Source organism: Dendrobium catenatum, unplaced genomic scaffold (assembly GCF_001605985.2).
Source record: "Dendrobium catenatum unplaced genomic scaffold, ASM160598v2 fragScaff_scaffold_740, whole genome shotgun sequence".
NCBI classification, from domain to species: domain Eukaryota; kingdom Viridiplantae; phylum Streptophyta; class Magnoliopsida; order Asparagales; family Orchidaceae; genus Dendrobium; species Dendrobium catenatum.
Window position 1 is genome coordinate 1242240 of NW_021319202.1, and position 15598 is coordinate 1257837.

The 15598-nt window shown below is 35.6% G+C and overlaps 1 protein-coding gene across 2 annotated transcripts; it reads right to left on the reverse strand.

Moving 5' to 3' along the window:
* Positions 1-19: 19 nt before the first annotated feature.
* Positions 20-10361, reverse strand: LOC110098759 (probable apyrase 1). Of its 2 annotated transcripts, none has more exons than XM_020825676.2 (9): positions 9742-10361; positions 6002-6130; positions 5836-5892; positions 5540-5632; positions 3983-4188; positions 3643-3734; positions 1592-1809; positions 1310-1499; positions 20-399 (listed from the first exon to the last, which is right to left on the reverse strand). In XM_020825676.2, exons 1-9 carry the CDS (start codon positions 10042-10044, stop codon positions 287-289), a joined length of 1401 nt encoding a protein of 466 aa, XP_020681335.1. In that variant the 5' UTR covers positions 10045-10361; the 3' UTR covers positions 20-286. The 2 variants fall into 2 exon arrangements, with proteins under 2 accessions (XP_020681335.1, XP_020681334.1); XM_020825675.2 differs by having other exon boundaries at positions 279-415.
* Between the last annotated feature and the right edge of the window lie 5237 nt (positions 10362-15598).

A 15598-nucleotide genomic window follows, 5' to 3' on the forward strand; every position in this document is an offset into this window, starting at 1 on the left:
ATATATTTCCTACTAAAAGTGAACAAAATATCTGATTTAACTCAACTCTCAAATATTATAATATTTGTATCTGACAAAATCTTCCAAGAATCACTCAGAAAGATCATCCTTAAACTCATCTATTCTATCAAGCAAAAAAAAAATCCGAAAAATAAATTATTATGTAAATTGTGATCAAGCTGATTAATGGATTCCAATGGTAAGATTGGTACCAGGATAACAATGGACAAAAGAATAGCTCCAGCAGGATAATAATCTCAAATGCACATAGCATCAGCTATGTTTGCTAAGCTATGGAAGCAGCTTCAATAGCACTGCCCAGAGGCCATGCTGCCTCCACCAAGGAATCGCCATATTTAACCTTCTTTACAAGTGTGATATCTTGCCATGGCTCCAAGCCTGTGAGATTAGGGTTCTGCATATTATTATATTATCATAAATGATAAAAATTTATAGTTAATATAATTATAATATATTCTTATTATTAAAAATATTTTTCTTTACAGTGCTTTTCTTTTTGGGCGATTTATATACAAATCACTAAATTATTATTTATTTATATATCTAACACATGAATCTTTATATTTATCTTAATAGCATTCTACTGTCTAAATCATTTCAAAACCTATGCATCACTTAGATAAATTAATATTCTTGATATGATTTAAAGATAAGGATGTTATATAAGTAAATATAAAGATTTAAATATTAGAAATTTAAATACAAAAGAATTTAATGACATTTATGTAAATTTTATATTTATATATATAAGAATATTTATATTAGTATTTAGGGGTGTCAATATTTGACACGACTCGAAAATTCTGGGATAGGGTCAACTCGGACCCGAAACGGGTCGGGTTCGGGTTCAAAAATTCGACCAGTTTCAAAAATCGTGTCAGGTTCAGGTTGACCCTGTAACCCGAAATTGATCAAAAATCCCATTTTGACCAGGAAGCCCGAGATTGACCCGTTTTCGACCCGGTTTTGACCCGTAAAGTGGATATTGACCCGTTTTTTACCCGAAAACTAGCAACTTTTTCACGCCCCCGGGTCATTTGGGTCAGGTTCGGGTCTGAAATACCGACCCGTTTATAAAAAATGGGTCAGGTTCGAGTTGACCCGAATAGTACCGTGTCAATTTTGGGTTCAACCCAAACCCGACCCGTGACCCGAAATTGACACCCCTATTAGTATTAGAATCAAGCAAGCAAATGCATAACTATTCATGCTTTCTATAAATGTGATCATAAAAGCTATATATAAATTGGAATCAACAAGAAACAAGAAAGGGAGGAATTTGACATACCGAATCCATCGACGAGCAATGTGAATTGATAAACAAGATCCATGCAAAGATATGGAAGATTTTCCTCTGCTGCTTTGGTGTATGTGACCTTGGCTTCCTCCACACTTAATTTACAAGCTCTTTTAGCAGCCTCCTCGAAGTCTGAAGGTTTCACCTTGGCAACTGGCAAATTTGGGTCAACAAAATCAGCCTGAGTAAAGGATCAATATGCATGGTTAGTAATTTAGTATAGTATAATGAGCTATAGGCGAAGGAGAAAACTGTAATGGGAATAGCAATTACCTCAGCAGCCCTATCAAAGAAAAATGAAGCCACGAATATATTCTTCTGTCCATCTCCACCACCGCCATTCCATATGCCGCCAAATGTGCATTTAAGATGAGTGCAAGTTGTTTCGTCGTGTTTAAGAGCTTTGACGGCAGCGCTCCTGCAGTTGGTGTAGCTGGAGCCAGATGGGGAGGCTGAAGCTGGGTATTCTTTATCTCCATACTTGTAAGACCCTTGAAGTCAAAAAAACACAGGAGAAAATATCATTACTAGAATAACAACCAATGCTTTCTCAGGGTGCACTAGTTCATTGTAGAAATTTGGCTCAATGATACTAAGTATGAAGTTTGAAGTGATTTTTATGCGAGAGAAATTTTTGAAAATTTAATGGTTCATCATAGCTAAAGATAATGATTGCTCGTGGAATGAAACATGTGATGCATTGACACTTCTCCTCAAAGAGGCGTGCAGTGTCCGACAAGACACCTGTCCGACACTCATTCGACACGTGTCGGACACACCGAAAACGAGTCCGATTAAAAAAAGTATTTAATACAAATTGGACACGTGTGTCCGACACGCATATCTTAAATATTTTATGAATTTTTTTAATACAATTTCTTGTATTTAAAATTTTTACTCATTTAAAATATAAAAATTAAATTTCTTATTTCCTACCCACAGCACCAAATCAATCGCCCGCACTGAATACCCCATTCATTAAATATTTTAATTTTCATTTCTCTTTGGCATTGAAGGTATTTTCATCTCCTCTCTCGATGACTGATAAACGGCATCGAAGTCCGACTCTCATCATCCTAATATTAATCATTTTAAGCACAAATTTTAGTTAAATGACTTATTATTTCTAAATTATTTTTAAAATTATACTTATTTAATTTTTATACGCTATTTTAAAAATATAAAAATTATAATACCATGTCCAACCCGTGTCATGTCCTATATTTTCAATAATTGACGTGTCCTGTGTCTGTATCATGTCATATCTGTGTCGAAGTGTCCGTATATGGGCATCATAGAAAGAAACAACCTCCTCTGGAGCCCTCAAGCATGAGGACTCAAGAATGTATTCGAGACTTTCTTTAAGCATAAGTTCATATAGAAAATTACCTTTCATGTTGAGGGAGAACTCTCCAATACAGGGTGACTAAGCTTGAGCAATCAGAAAAACTTGTTGGGTTTGCATGCCTTGGGGAATAGGTTAGGAGAAGAATTGAATTGATTAACCCTATCAAAATTTCATGATTCCATCATCTAGATTTTAGAGACAATCAGTCTATGATAAGGATGAGTCACCCTTCTTAGCAACCATAAAGTTACCTTTTATAAGGATCTTTCTAAATACTTAAGGTTGAGTGGTGTGATTGTTTCGTATAGCAAGCCTTCGCTTGCTCAGAAATGATTGACAGCATGGAGACTTGGCTCCAGGCTACAAATGAAGATCTTGATACTATCAGTCCAAGTTTGATTCCATAATTAGATTGGAGTGAGCTTTTAGAGCCTTAAACTAGCAAGTTTTTGTGCCTATATAGCATTTTCCAAGAAGAATATTGGCTGATTCATGAAATTTCAGTAGCAAGGAACCTAAGCTCTAGGCTATCAAGTTAGGACATTAATCCGATTATTATGTGTTTTAGGCCCTTTGCCTAAATAATTTTGAAGCAATTTCATGAAGCTAACCAAAATTGTCAAAGCAGTGCCTAAAGCCCAACTAAAAAGATTTCAACAACATATAACCTTGGTTCCAGGAGGCCTTTACCAGAGACTTTGATGCAACTTTATGAAACTGAAGATTTTTGAGATACTAATAAGCACAGACATTTAGTTAAGTTGTTGATGTAATACTTAAATTGTATGTTGACAACTAAAGATTCTAATCTCATACTTAACTGTATTTTAACAACAAATGAAATCAATTGCATTTCAACTTGCAAATAAAAAAAATATACGTTTCAGCATGCTGCCTCTCAGTGCCACAGCAGCAATGCAAAAATATTTAAGTTGGGATCCCCAAAAAACTGATTATCATAGAGTGGCAGCTCTACCTTGATAGCCATTCAATATGCAATCACTATGAGAACCTTCTGCAACTTTCAAGATCTCTGCTCGAGCAGCCAATAATCCATAGCGCAAATAACTGAAAATTTATAGGCAACAAAGTAATATCAATAATTGTATCATTAACAATATAACTAGACTCAGGCTTCGTTTGGGACGGTTTTTTTACTGTTTTTTAAAGTAATTTTTTAGTAAAAAATTTATATATTTAAAAGCTAATTTAGAAAGCATTAAGAAAGCCGCCCCAAACAATGCCTGAGTGAATAATGAAACCATTTGCAAGTTCCCTTCTCAATCCATTTGAAGCCATCAAGGAAGTTGTCGGACCTGTGAACATAAAGGTAATACGTGATTCCTTTAAGAAACAGTTTCTTCACATATTCTTCTTCTCCAACTGTTGGCTTTGGGGCCTTAGCAGCTTCGTTCTCAGAAATAGCATATGCCATTTGGACAGATCCTCCTCCGAGGTCAACTACTCCCACTGTATTTGAGTATTGTTTACCCAAATTGCCAAGTAAATAATTTATAGTGACCTGTATGCAATAAGAAGCGTTCACAATTTTTGGAATCAAGAAATATGACGCAAAGGTGAGAATATAAAAAGACAATGGCCGGCATGCATATACTAGAAAATGAATGATTGAAACAGGGAATTATATTGATATCAACATATCAATTGACAAAACAATGTAATAGCAGGAGTGAAAACCTATATTTTTCACAGTGATGCTTCACAAGAGTAAGACCGGTTTGAAATTTTTAACAAATTACACCAAGGCCTAAATAGTTGAATGCAAATACAAGTCAGTCTCAAAAGTATCATAGCTGAGACCATACCCTCTAAGTTAGAAATGCATCACTCTCTTTGCATGTTTTTGTTGATGATGGGCACTTCAGTCCGTTTTGGACAAACCATTGAAGCTATTTCAAAATCCGTCAGAGGAATTAGAAGGAAGAGTCCTTTTGTATTGCACCATAATAAATCCAGGTTTTGAGAGCAATAAGTTAACATATACTTTAAAGAATTAGGTTAAATATATCTCCAAGAAATCTCCTATTTAGATTCCAATTTTCACTGTAACCAATGTGTTTTGCTTCAAAGATTTGCTTTGAAAAAAAATATATTATTAAATAATTGTTTAATTGGAACTAGCATCCTCAAACCTGAAAAATTATTAATAAAAAAAGAACACTTCTTTTTTAGTTCTCAACATCACTTTGCAGAAAACATTTCTTATCTAAGACGTTTATCTAAAGGAAAATCTTACCGAACAGAACTCACTAACTTCTCCACATGATCCATTGCTGAGAAGAAGCTAAGAGTCACAAATTTAGAGGCTATTTGATCAGTAGAATAGAATACTTATAGACGTACACAAGTAGGTATGTTAGCCTTTATTTAAAATGGTTCAACGTGAAAAGGCACTGCTCTCTTCGGAATAGAGGAAGTTGATTGACTATAGCTACATATATGCCTTCAGTACCTTACAATATTTCAGACCTCGAAAAGTTAATTAAACATTTATGATCTTCTGACATTAATTTAGTCAACATTTAGAGGGCAGAACTAAATGTGAGAAAAAAAAAAGAAAATGGGTTGGGCAAACAGTAAAAACTACCTAAAACAGTTAAAGCACAGCTAGAACAATATAAAACAAAAATAAATTGAGGTAATTCATAAATCTAACGAGAAGATTGTTTGGATGAATCTAATCATGTTGGTAATTGATAATAATGCCATCATTTCTTCAAAAAATTATGTAATCACCCATTTCTCTCAAAAATATCTTCACATCACACTTTACACGTTCAAAATGTGAGTGTATTTAGAGTGAAACTATAAATACATGTAAATGGCCAAGAGCGAGTGGCTGAAGGATATACCCATTGGAAAGCACCTTCCTGAGTGCCATCAAGAACAGAGACCCAATCTGATTTGGACTTAAGAGAGCTCTTGTCGCGAAGAAGATCCCTAACCTGCAGTAGTTGTACAGGTTAAATCGCATGAATTAACAGAACATTCTATAAAGTTTGTTGTGAACGAGCAACTTATGCTGGTTTGCACAGGAGACTCGAAACTAGAATTTACAATAAGCCATCTTCTTTCAAACGGAGAAAACCAAACATTTCTCAGCTTAAATAAATCTAAGACATGAATTGAAAGTTATAAAGATGTTTACTTCTTGCAAAATTTTTTCAGAAGTTTCAATTCCCAACTGTCTCAAGCCTGCTGTCGCCTGCAAAAATACAGAAATACAGAGTTAATAAAAGTTTCCCTTGACAACTATTCTGGTCTTCAGACAGAATCATAACAAGAAAAGCATATTGTGAACGATTGTAAGTTACCCCGACTCTAACAGGTGTTTTTCCTCTTAATTCTTCAGGAACCGCACTCTCAGCTTTCTCTAAAAGAGAAATTAAAGATTCGGCAGCCTCCTTAGGGTCCTCAGCATAAGCGCTTAAGCCTGGTTTTTTCTGAATGCATTAAAAAATAAATAATTAGATGATAATTGTAGATGTTACATGTTTGTTTAGGGAAATTTTCCAAAAAAAAACAAAAATCTTCCTACAATGAAAATTTTAAATTAAATAAATGATGCAAGATAGACTAGAGTTAAAATTCCTTTTGGATGTTTCTTAGGATAATTTTAGATTTGCAATTAAATTACGATAGATTTGATTTTAGATCTTAGATTTTATACTTATAGGGCAGTTTGCTTTGCAATTGTTGGGATCACAAAACTTTGAAGTAAGAAAATTGGTGCAATTCATGGGCCTCGATGCAACTCAGGATCAATTAAACTACACCCAATTTATTTGAAATAATTAACTCAAGGGCCGAACAAATTCAAAATGACACAAAAATCGAGCATAATGACCATCTCATCATGACAAATACAATGACACCAACCCCTACTGACCATTTTAGAGCGAGTGAGGTTATCACATGGCAAAGGGAAAACGATAGTGACTACTCTATTATCACCATAAATGGTGTTCACGGGATCACCATATCAACCCCCAAATTTCACCTTCCGGCAGGCAACATGCTATCCTTACCCAATCACATCAATGGACGCTTATTACTATGCAAATCATTAAAGAAAATTTTGTGCCTCCAGATATATCCATTTTTTTTATCAATTTAAGACAAACATTTAGTTTCAGGGAGATGAGCATTTTGATACCAAAAAAATGAGATCTGTTTAATATTTTTCAACATACCAAAAATTGGGCAATAATTTTCTCAAAATTGTTCCTATCAATCTGACCGCTTATGAGATAGAATATAAAAAAAGATCAAAATGATCCCTTAACTCTTTGAGAGGGACCATACCAAAATGGTCCTATAACTCTCTTGGAGGGACCAAAATGGTCCCCAACTATTTTGAGAGATCAATTATCTCTCAACTCTTTAAAAAGAGACCATTTTGGTTTTGTCGTTAAAAAATAACGAAAAATTTGGATGGCTGCGAGGTTATGATCAAAATAATCACAAAAAAAAGGAGAACGATACTTACCTTCACAGCAGGCGAGCTCCCATTGCTATGCCTGATCCAACATGAAGAATGACGAACTTCGTGAACTCTAATTCGACAGAAAGAAGCATCGTCGAAGGAGGTGAAGAAGGTTTTAGCCACTCATTGAAAACCCTCTCATCGCTACGTCCAATCCAACAAGAAGAACAATGAACTTTCGTGAATTCCGATTTGACAGGAAGGAACCTCATCGAAGGAGGAGAAGAAAGGCTTTAGCGACTCTTTCAAAACCCTACCTCATTTAGTTCTCATCTTCCTGCTAGTGTATTGCTCTGATATAATTTATAACAGCCCAAACTCTTAACTATCGAGATATTGTCCGCTTTGGCCTAAGGGTCTCATGATTTTGCCCCGTTGGTGTAACTTCCCAAGAGGTCACACATCCCAGGAGCCTTGACATTAAAGAGTTTAGCTTCTATTTACTTAAGGGATTTCACACACGTGAAATACGCAAAGTCGAACAATGAAGAACGCGAAAGAGAATAAAGAGGAGCAAATCATTTAGAAATTAATTTATGTTATTTAATTAATATAAATTAATAAATAAAAATTTTAATTAAATAATTGATAATGAAAATAATAATTAGATAATTAGCATTTTAAATAATAATTAGGTAATTATTCAAAATAATGATAGTAGTTATTGTTGACATCATTTTTAGCACATCTTATTGAATCTACCTTCACACTTAATGGGGTATTCCTCCATCGAGCGTGATCATCGTTAGCCTTAAGAGTTATTGATCGTGTCCGATAGGGGTGTCAATATTTGACCCGACCTGAAACCTAACCAGGACCCGACCAGAAAAATTTTGGGTTCGGGTCAACCTGTTTGGCAAACGGGTCAGATTTTGGTTGGGATTTCTGACCCATTTTAAAAATTGGGTTGAGTTCGGGTTGACCCGAAAACCAAAAGTTGACCTGGCTGACCCGGATCTGCAAGCCCAACCTGACCCGTAGGTCCCACACTGCGTTGACTCATTCCTCTAACCGTCTTGGGTAACTGAATGGCCTGCGGCCCACATTCCCGCCCATAGGGACGCACCAATGCTGGTGGTGCACCGCATCAAGCCCGCGTCCAGTATCGGCACCCGCACAGTCGCGCCTGTGGTCTTCCCTCTGCACTCGAGTGTTCGACCCTAAGGCCCGCTTGCCGCTCACGTATTTCCATACTAGCACCAGCATCAGTCGCGCCACAGCAATGCCATGCTCGCACCAACTCGCAACCCCGCGCCCCACTTACGAGTTGCGACCCTACCCCCCACGCAAGACCTCGTGCCCCTCATGAGACCCCACACCCCACAACACGCCCTCGCTCGCCTGATTTACGCCCTGGTCAGCATGTCGGGTCGAGTTGACCTGGGTTTAGTGCGGGTCGAGTGCAGGTTTAGATTTTTTACCCATTTCTCGAATCGGTTATGGTCAAATAACGGCAGGTAATTTTCAGGTTAAACCCAAACCCGACCCGAAAACCCATTTTGATTATTCATGCAGATCAAGTTTCACTTTTTTATATCTACTCGACTTCTCGCACACAATAGTAATAATTCATTAATTGAATAAAAATAATCTTAATTCTCTAAAACTAGCCAATCATTTCAAATTTTCAATCTCCTTCTTCGTGTTATTCTCTCTTTCTCCCTCTTAATTTCTTCATCATTTGTTCTTATTCTTTTTGTCCCTATAATCTTTAATGTTTCTCTCCCTTGTTCAACCACACCCACATAAGATCACTCCAAACATCTCCACCAATCCAATTTCTCTCTCTCATATCACTAATAACTCTTTTTATGCAAAATAGCACTAGTCAAATAACTAGTGTCATGAAGCTTCACTAGAACCCCTTCCTCCATAGCCTCTTTTTGTCTTTGTTGACTTCTTGATCCTTCCCCCACAAAAAATCCAACTATTTAATTGCAAATAAACCAATGTCTCCACATCCAATTTTGTATTAAATCTTACAAACGCCCTTAAAAGTATTGTCAATTTTACTATTTTTACTTCATCATTAGTTTTATCATATCTATTTATTGGTGATGAATCCTCCTCTTCCATTTATTTGTTTTGACTCTTGCACAATTTTTTTCATACTGTTCATGATCTACCTGCTTGCTTCATATCCTTTCACAAACTCCTTTCTTTCCTAATCCAGTCAATAAATACAAGTCAATCAAGACAGCTTGTTCTACTTCTATCTCACATGATATACTGAAACAACTGGAACTCCAGATACTGGCAGACAATCTAGCAGAACTTATCCCCCAATAGCATACTTCAGACGTCCATCAGCATAGATCTTGCTAATTGCAACCTAAAACAGTCTATATGCATCTTTATGAAGCTGGAAGTGAAGCATGAATGGGCAACCTTTGAGGCACTTGCACACCGAAGTACGCATTAAAAGGAATTTGCAATAAGTTGGTTCTATCATTGCAAGATCCAAACAAATGGTCCTGAAGGATATCCATACCTAGCTCTAAATCCGTGAGTGTCTAATTAGCTATTTATAAGAAAAATGTAGGGTATGCTCCCGATAACTTCACTTACCTGCACGAAGAGCTCAATCTCTTGCCCAATTGGAAGCAGATCCAGATTCCCATCGAAGCAGTAAACATGGACCCTACTCCCCGAGCTCCCCGCATCGAAAATAACGGCGTAGCTTTTAGATCGGTCGCTCGTCCCCACCTTCCGGCCGATTAAAGCAGCGTCCCGTGCGGGAAGTGGCGCGGGACCCCGCGGCATGAGATAAATTACCAACAGGACAAGAAAAATGGGGATCGAAACAACGAGGATCACACTGCGGAAGCGGTGGATCTTATCCCCCATTGACTCCTGCCTCGCGCGCCTCATCTTGCCGTCGAGTTCCCCCGGCGAGTGGATCAACTCGGCAGCAGACGGCGACCGGTACCTGATCTGGCCGTTGGAAGAGGTAGGAGGCTTCAGAGGCTGCGTGGTTTCTTGAATGGGCTCCAGCTTAGGGTAGAGATTTAACCAATGCAGATTTGGCCGGAGGAGAAGGGCTCGCCGGAGAAATGGCGATCTCTCTCCCCCGTCGACAATTTGAAGAAACAAGATCCAAAAATTCTGCAAATCGCCACTGGAGATTTGGTACGGAAGGGGAGACTAATGGGAACCCGGTAATAAGATACAAGAATCAGGATGAAATGAAGGACGTACGGAAAAATTTTGGTGCTAATATATATAGGATTTTTTAGGCACATAAAATTTAAAACTATTAAAAATATATATTCAAGAGACAAATTATTATATTTACTGATATACCATCTCAAATATTCCTTTTCTTTTATTCTACCACTCCGTTTAAGCCCCGCAGACATCCCTATCCGCGCGTCGTCTTCCGTTCATTCGTGGATCTTCCCTGTCCAAACCCAAGACAAAAAAAAAGAAGCAATTTTAGAATGAAGAGGAACCCACTGCTGGCGAAAAGGGGAGAGCAGACGGCTGGCCTCCAGTGAGTTGTTGCATGTGGTGAGCATTGTTCCAGACATTCTCCATTTCTGACCACATGTCACTTTTTTGCTGAATGCTCAAGTCATCAACTTGCTCGGCAACATCACCTGATAGTGAGCTCTCCATGAGGAACTTTACATATCATAAAGGAAAATAGAGCTGAGAAGGAAGAAGAAGAACAGTAGAAATTCCTTTGATAGCAGATAAAGGTAAGTTTACTAGGCCAAGAAGACACCAAAATGGCTTCACAAACGACTAGGAAGCAGAAGGAATACAACAAAATTAAAAAAAAGGGTGAATTTACTAATTTAGATGATTAGCAATTGGGTTAAAGCAAAGGAGACGGGTATGGCAGACCTTGATGACTTCTCGAACCATTGTATCGAGGTCGTTGTCATTAGAAATGAAGGAATCGACGAGGTTTGCGATGAATCGGAGAAACGCCAACAAGGATCGTCGTGAATGATGGCTTTGGCGGTGCCAATAACCATAAGCACATAGTCCAACCCATCGGCAAATCGGAATAGCTCCACTATACTCATGCCCTCCACCACGGTCAATTCCACTATGCTCCGTTCTTTCCCCTGCAACTCCCTCTTCTTCCAACTTCGATCATGTTGGGAAATTCCATCTCTGAAGTTGCGAGCTGCGCAAATCTCTGAAGCACATCGTGGTCGGCGGCGATAGCTGAGAGTGACGGGATTCAACGGAATGGTAGTATAGATAAGAGGAAGAGTTTTTAGGTGGTAAATAAGTAAATATTAATGTTTAGGTGTTAGACATGTAAATGGAATAGTTTTATATGTTATGTATGTAAAAACCCCATAGCTTCCGAGGATAAGTTTTAGGGCCCTCTCTCTTTGGAGATATTATTATGTGAGATATTGAATAGTTTGAAGATGAATGAGAGCGCATCATGTTATTCGATTTATAGCTTTGATATACAACAAAAAATTGATGTGAAACACTCTCATTCATCTCCAAAGAAAATTTTTAAATGGGCTTCAATGGAGGTTGCCACAAGACAAAATTTGTCAAGAGAAAGCTAGGATTTTATTTATGTCCTCGCATTGACGAAGTAGAATAAGGCCTTCAAGTAGATATGGAATGAAACAAAAGGACTATATAATGTATAATTGGTATGATGAGTTGATTTCTAAAAGACTTTTTGATGAAGATAAGAAAATTTTATCCACAAAAAAATGGGAAGAGTTATGACGTATATTTGAATATTACTTTGTTATTGTAAATCAAAGTTCATGCATTCTCTCATGTAGAAACTAAAGAAGGATGAGGTGATTGATCTCTATAAATATTATGAGTTAATTGTTAACTATATAGTAGGTTTATTTCTCATAGAAGATGTGTTAATATCTTTTTAGTCTGATTTAATGTGTTAATATCTTTTTATTCTGATTTAATGAGTTTGCCTTGTTTATATAGTTATACTATGAACTTATATGAAATATCTCATCATGTAATATTTGAAATATTATATATTTTTATATTATTATGAAAAATTAAAACTAGAGGCATAAAATAATAATTATAATATGATGTTTCATTCTAAAAGTATAATATTAAAAAAAAAAATCTTCAAAGGAATCATGTAGAATGCAAGACAATCATATTGATATTTATAGCAGTTCTTCTATATTATAACATCACTTTATATAGTAGAAAGGCCAATTATTCTATCGAGAGGTGTAGGGCTTCATAACTCATTGCCATATCTAATGTTCCTATGAACCCCATGCAACATGCCCAAACTAAATTAAATAAAGCTTGAGGTTACTTTTGTTTATGAGTTCTAAGTTAATTGGCTCTTAAGCTAACTAACATAAATCTTTGATTGACTCCACCATAGCCCATCATTCTATCTTTATACATCTTAACATCACTAATGGTTATTTGTGAACATGGCGCTCGTTCCACTTGAGAGAAATTTGTATAATTTACTTGTGAAAGGTTACACTAAGAAAATTAAACAAATAATTAAATAAATGAGTAATCCATACATGTACCCTAAACTCTTTCCATCAAGATCTCTAGAATACATCACACATAAGTAAACCCAACAACATATAATCATTGCCAACACCAAATCATTGGCAGATGGAGATACTTAACATGTTGAAACACCTTGACTTGGTGGCTTCTTTGAGTTCCATATAATAATTGAATAGAACTACTACTCCAATGTAATACTCTGAAAATGCTCGAAAGCCCTCCAATAAAGATGATTATTAAAGGTGTATGTTTGAACAAGAAGTATTAAGTATTAGAAGGAGTCTAATATCTATAATTTGTATACTCTACTATGTATATGGAATGTGATCATTAATAATCCTCATAAGAGTCTATACTATAGGTTCAACTAAACCATCTAAGGGGTATGAATGTCTATGTTTTGGCTTGGCACATTCTAAAAGTGGATGATACATTTGGATTATAAGGATGATGTTAAATAAAGTCTAGGAATGGGTGTTCACAAATATCATCAAAATGGCCAATATAAGACCGGAACCTTGTACCAACACCTGCCACATTATGGCATACTAATTATGAGTCATCGATACAAATATATAGCATTATACTAACATGATTTAATGTAATGGTCATTTCATCCATATGTAAATGAAATATTTATATATGGTGAGACCAACCCTCTACTAATGCACTAAGTAAATCTTGATCTAGCCTAATGTAATATAAATGCCTAAAGCAATCATGCTCCCCACAAACTTTCTATAAAGAAAGGGCTGTTAGTTTGCCACTCTTTCACCACAAATAAATGTGATATAACCTCAAAATTATGCCTGATCATAATACTATAAGATATTATAAATACATGTTAACATTTAAAATATTATGTTAAAATAAATTTTTGATATAATTTTGTACCCACCTAGATATATTGCTATGTGTATCCCTCATAACAAGCCTATAGTTGGGTAAGCCTCGGCATGTGTGGGCACAACACCTATCTTAGAAGCGTTAGTACCAAGAGGTGCACATTTTCGTGGATATTTATGCCCTTATTCTACCCTTGATGGTTAAGAGTATGTGCTATTATGTGAATAACATATCATAGTGACAATGCTTCTGACAAAATTTATATGGAAGACACAAAAGATTATATTACATAACTATTTAAATGATGCATACGGAGAAATATCTAATAGTTAATTATGACTGGTCATATAGGTTGGCACAAAAGTTATTTGATATTATTAAATCACCATTAATAAGTAATATGAAACTTGACATTTTGGGACTCATTTTAAGTAAATTTTGATAAGTATAAATTACATATCATTTAATGTATTTTATGTCAAGTTAAAATGTGTTGTTTTAGTTATTTCTATGCATGAAAAACTCAAAAATGGGAAGAAATTTTAAGGAGATTTTAGCACCACGGCATCTGACGATACAACATCGCAGCACTACATTAAATACCATTGGGGAGCTCACATTCTGACTTGGCGACACTGAGTTCTCTGTTTGCAAGCATTGTGGCAGCAACAAAGATAGTGTCGCAGCATTATTAATGCTACGATGTCAAAAAGTCAGCTCGGCAGCGTCAAATTCTTTATTTTTAATTGCTGAGATGTCATAATTTCTCACGTCTTGGCATCATTTTTATACTTTGGGCGCCGCAGGCTCCAATGTCCACAAAGATGCGGCATTGCAATTGTAACTTTTAAGAAACATGTTCTATCAATGAAGAGACATGATTGTTCACTAAGTAACTGATCCACATCAGTAAATATTGCGGTTGTGCAAAAGCTCAAGCGCTGAGGCTCTAGTTCACTTCAAGGGCGCTGCGGCGCCATTATTTCAAGCATTGCATCGCTAGTTGCCATTTTTTTATATTTTTCTATAAATATATATGTTTATAGGGGAGTTCAATGATTTGTGTAATTTCAATACTTTCTAGAGTACTTCTCTAGTTCCCTATATAGTAAAATTTAAGGGAGACTAGGAAGTACAATATACAATCATTTAGAGTGTTAGCATTGATTTCTTGAAGCAACTCTATAAGTTAAAGGGAGAAGGAGTGTACAGGGGATGTTCTAATCCTTTATTGTGATATCATTCTCTTGTATTTTTCATTCTTTGTGAATTTAATAAAAATGTGTTTGCTTGATATTCATTCCACGTCTAGTTAATTATCTTGTTTTTAATTGATGACATAAAATGAATGTTGAGTACTAATGAAAACTCTTATTCTATAAGCAATTAAAAATATATATTTTTAATATTATCTCATTTTTTATTAATGCATATAGTGATCATATGTATAGCTAAAACTTAATGTGATGTATAGCCTCAACGGAGGAATGAAGAATAACCAAGAGTATTGGGATATGATATTTTGCATGCCTAGATATAGGATGTAAAATATTTTAGGATCTTAATGATATATTATAACTACAGGAGGATAGTAGATATCATTTCCATCCCTACAAGCTCGATAGAGATATAGAAATGCATATGCTCTGAATCACATTACCATGAATAGTCTCATTACAAAAGATATATAAATTATAGTCATTAATCTAAAACACATTAATTAAATATTTTTACTGATTTATTCAGAGATAAATTTATAAAGATATTATTTTATTTCAATAGGATAATTAGTATAATTAGAGTAAATAATAGCAGTTTACTGTAAGTAAAGCATATTTTCTTCTGGGTTCGACACTTTATTCTATCACTTTATTATTTGATTCGACATAAGTGGGCTTTGTTATTATTTATTTCAAAGAAAATCTAAGTATTTTTTAGGGCGATAGAGTCTTAGATTTCTACACAATTCAAAAGCTTATTCGATAGCCCCCATCAACATGATTGAACGAAGGAATGAGTACTAAATTCAAATATTCTAGTATTAGCGTGAAGCTCATCAATGTTATGGGTATACTAA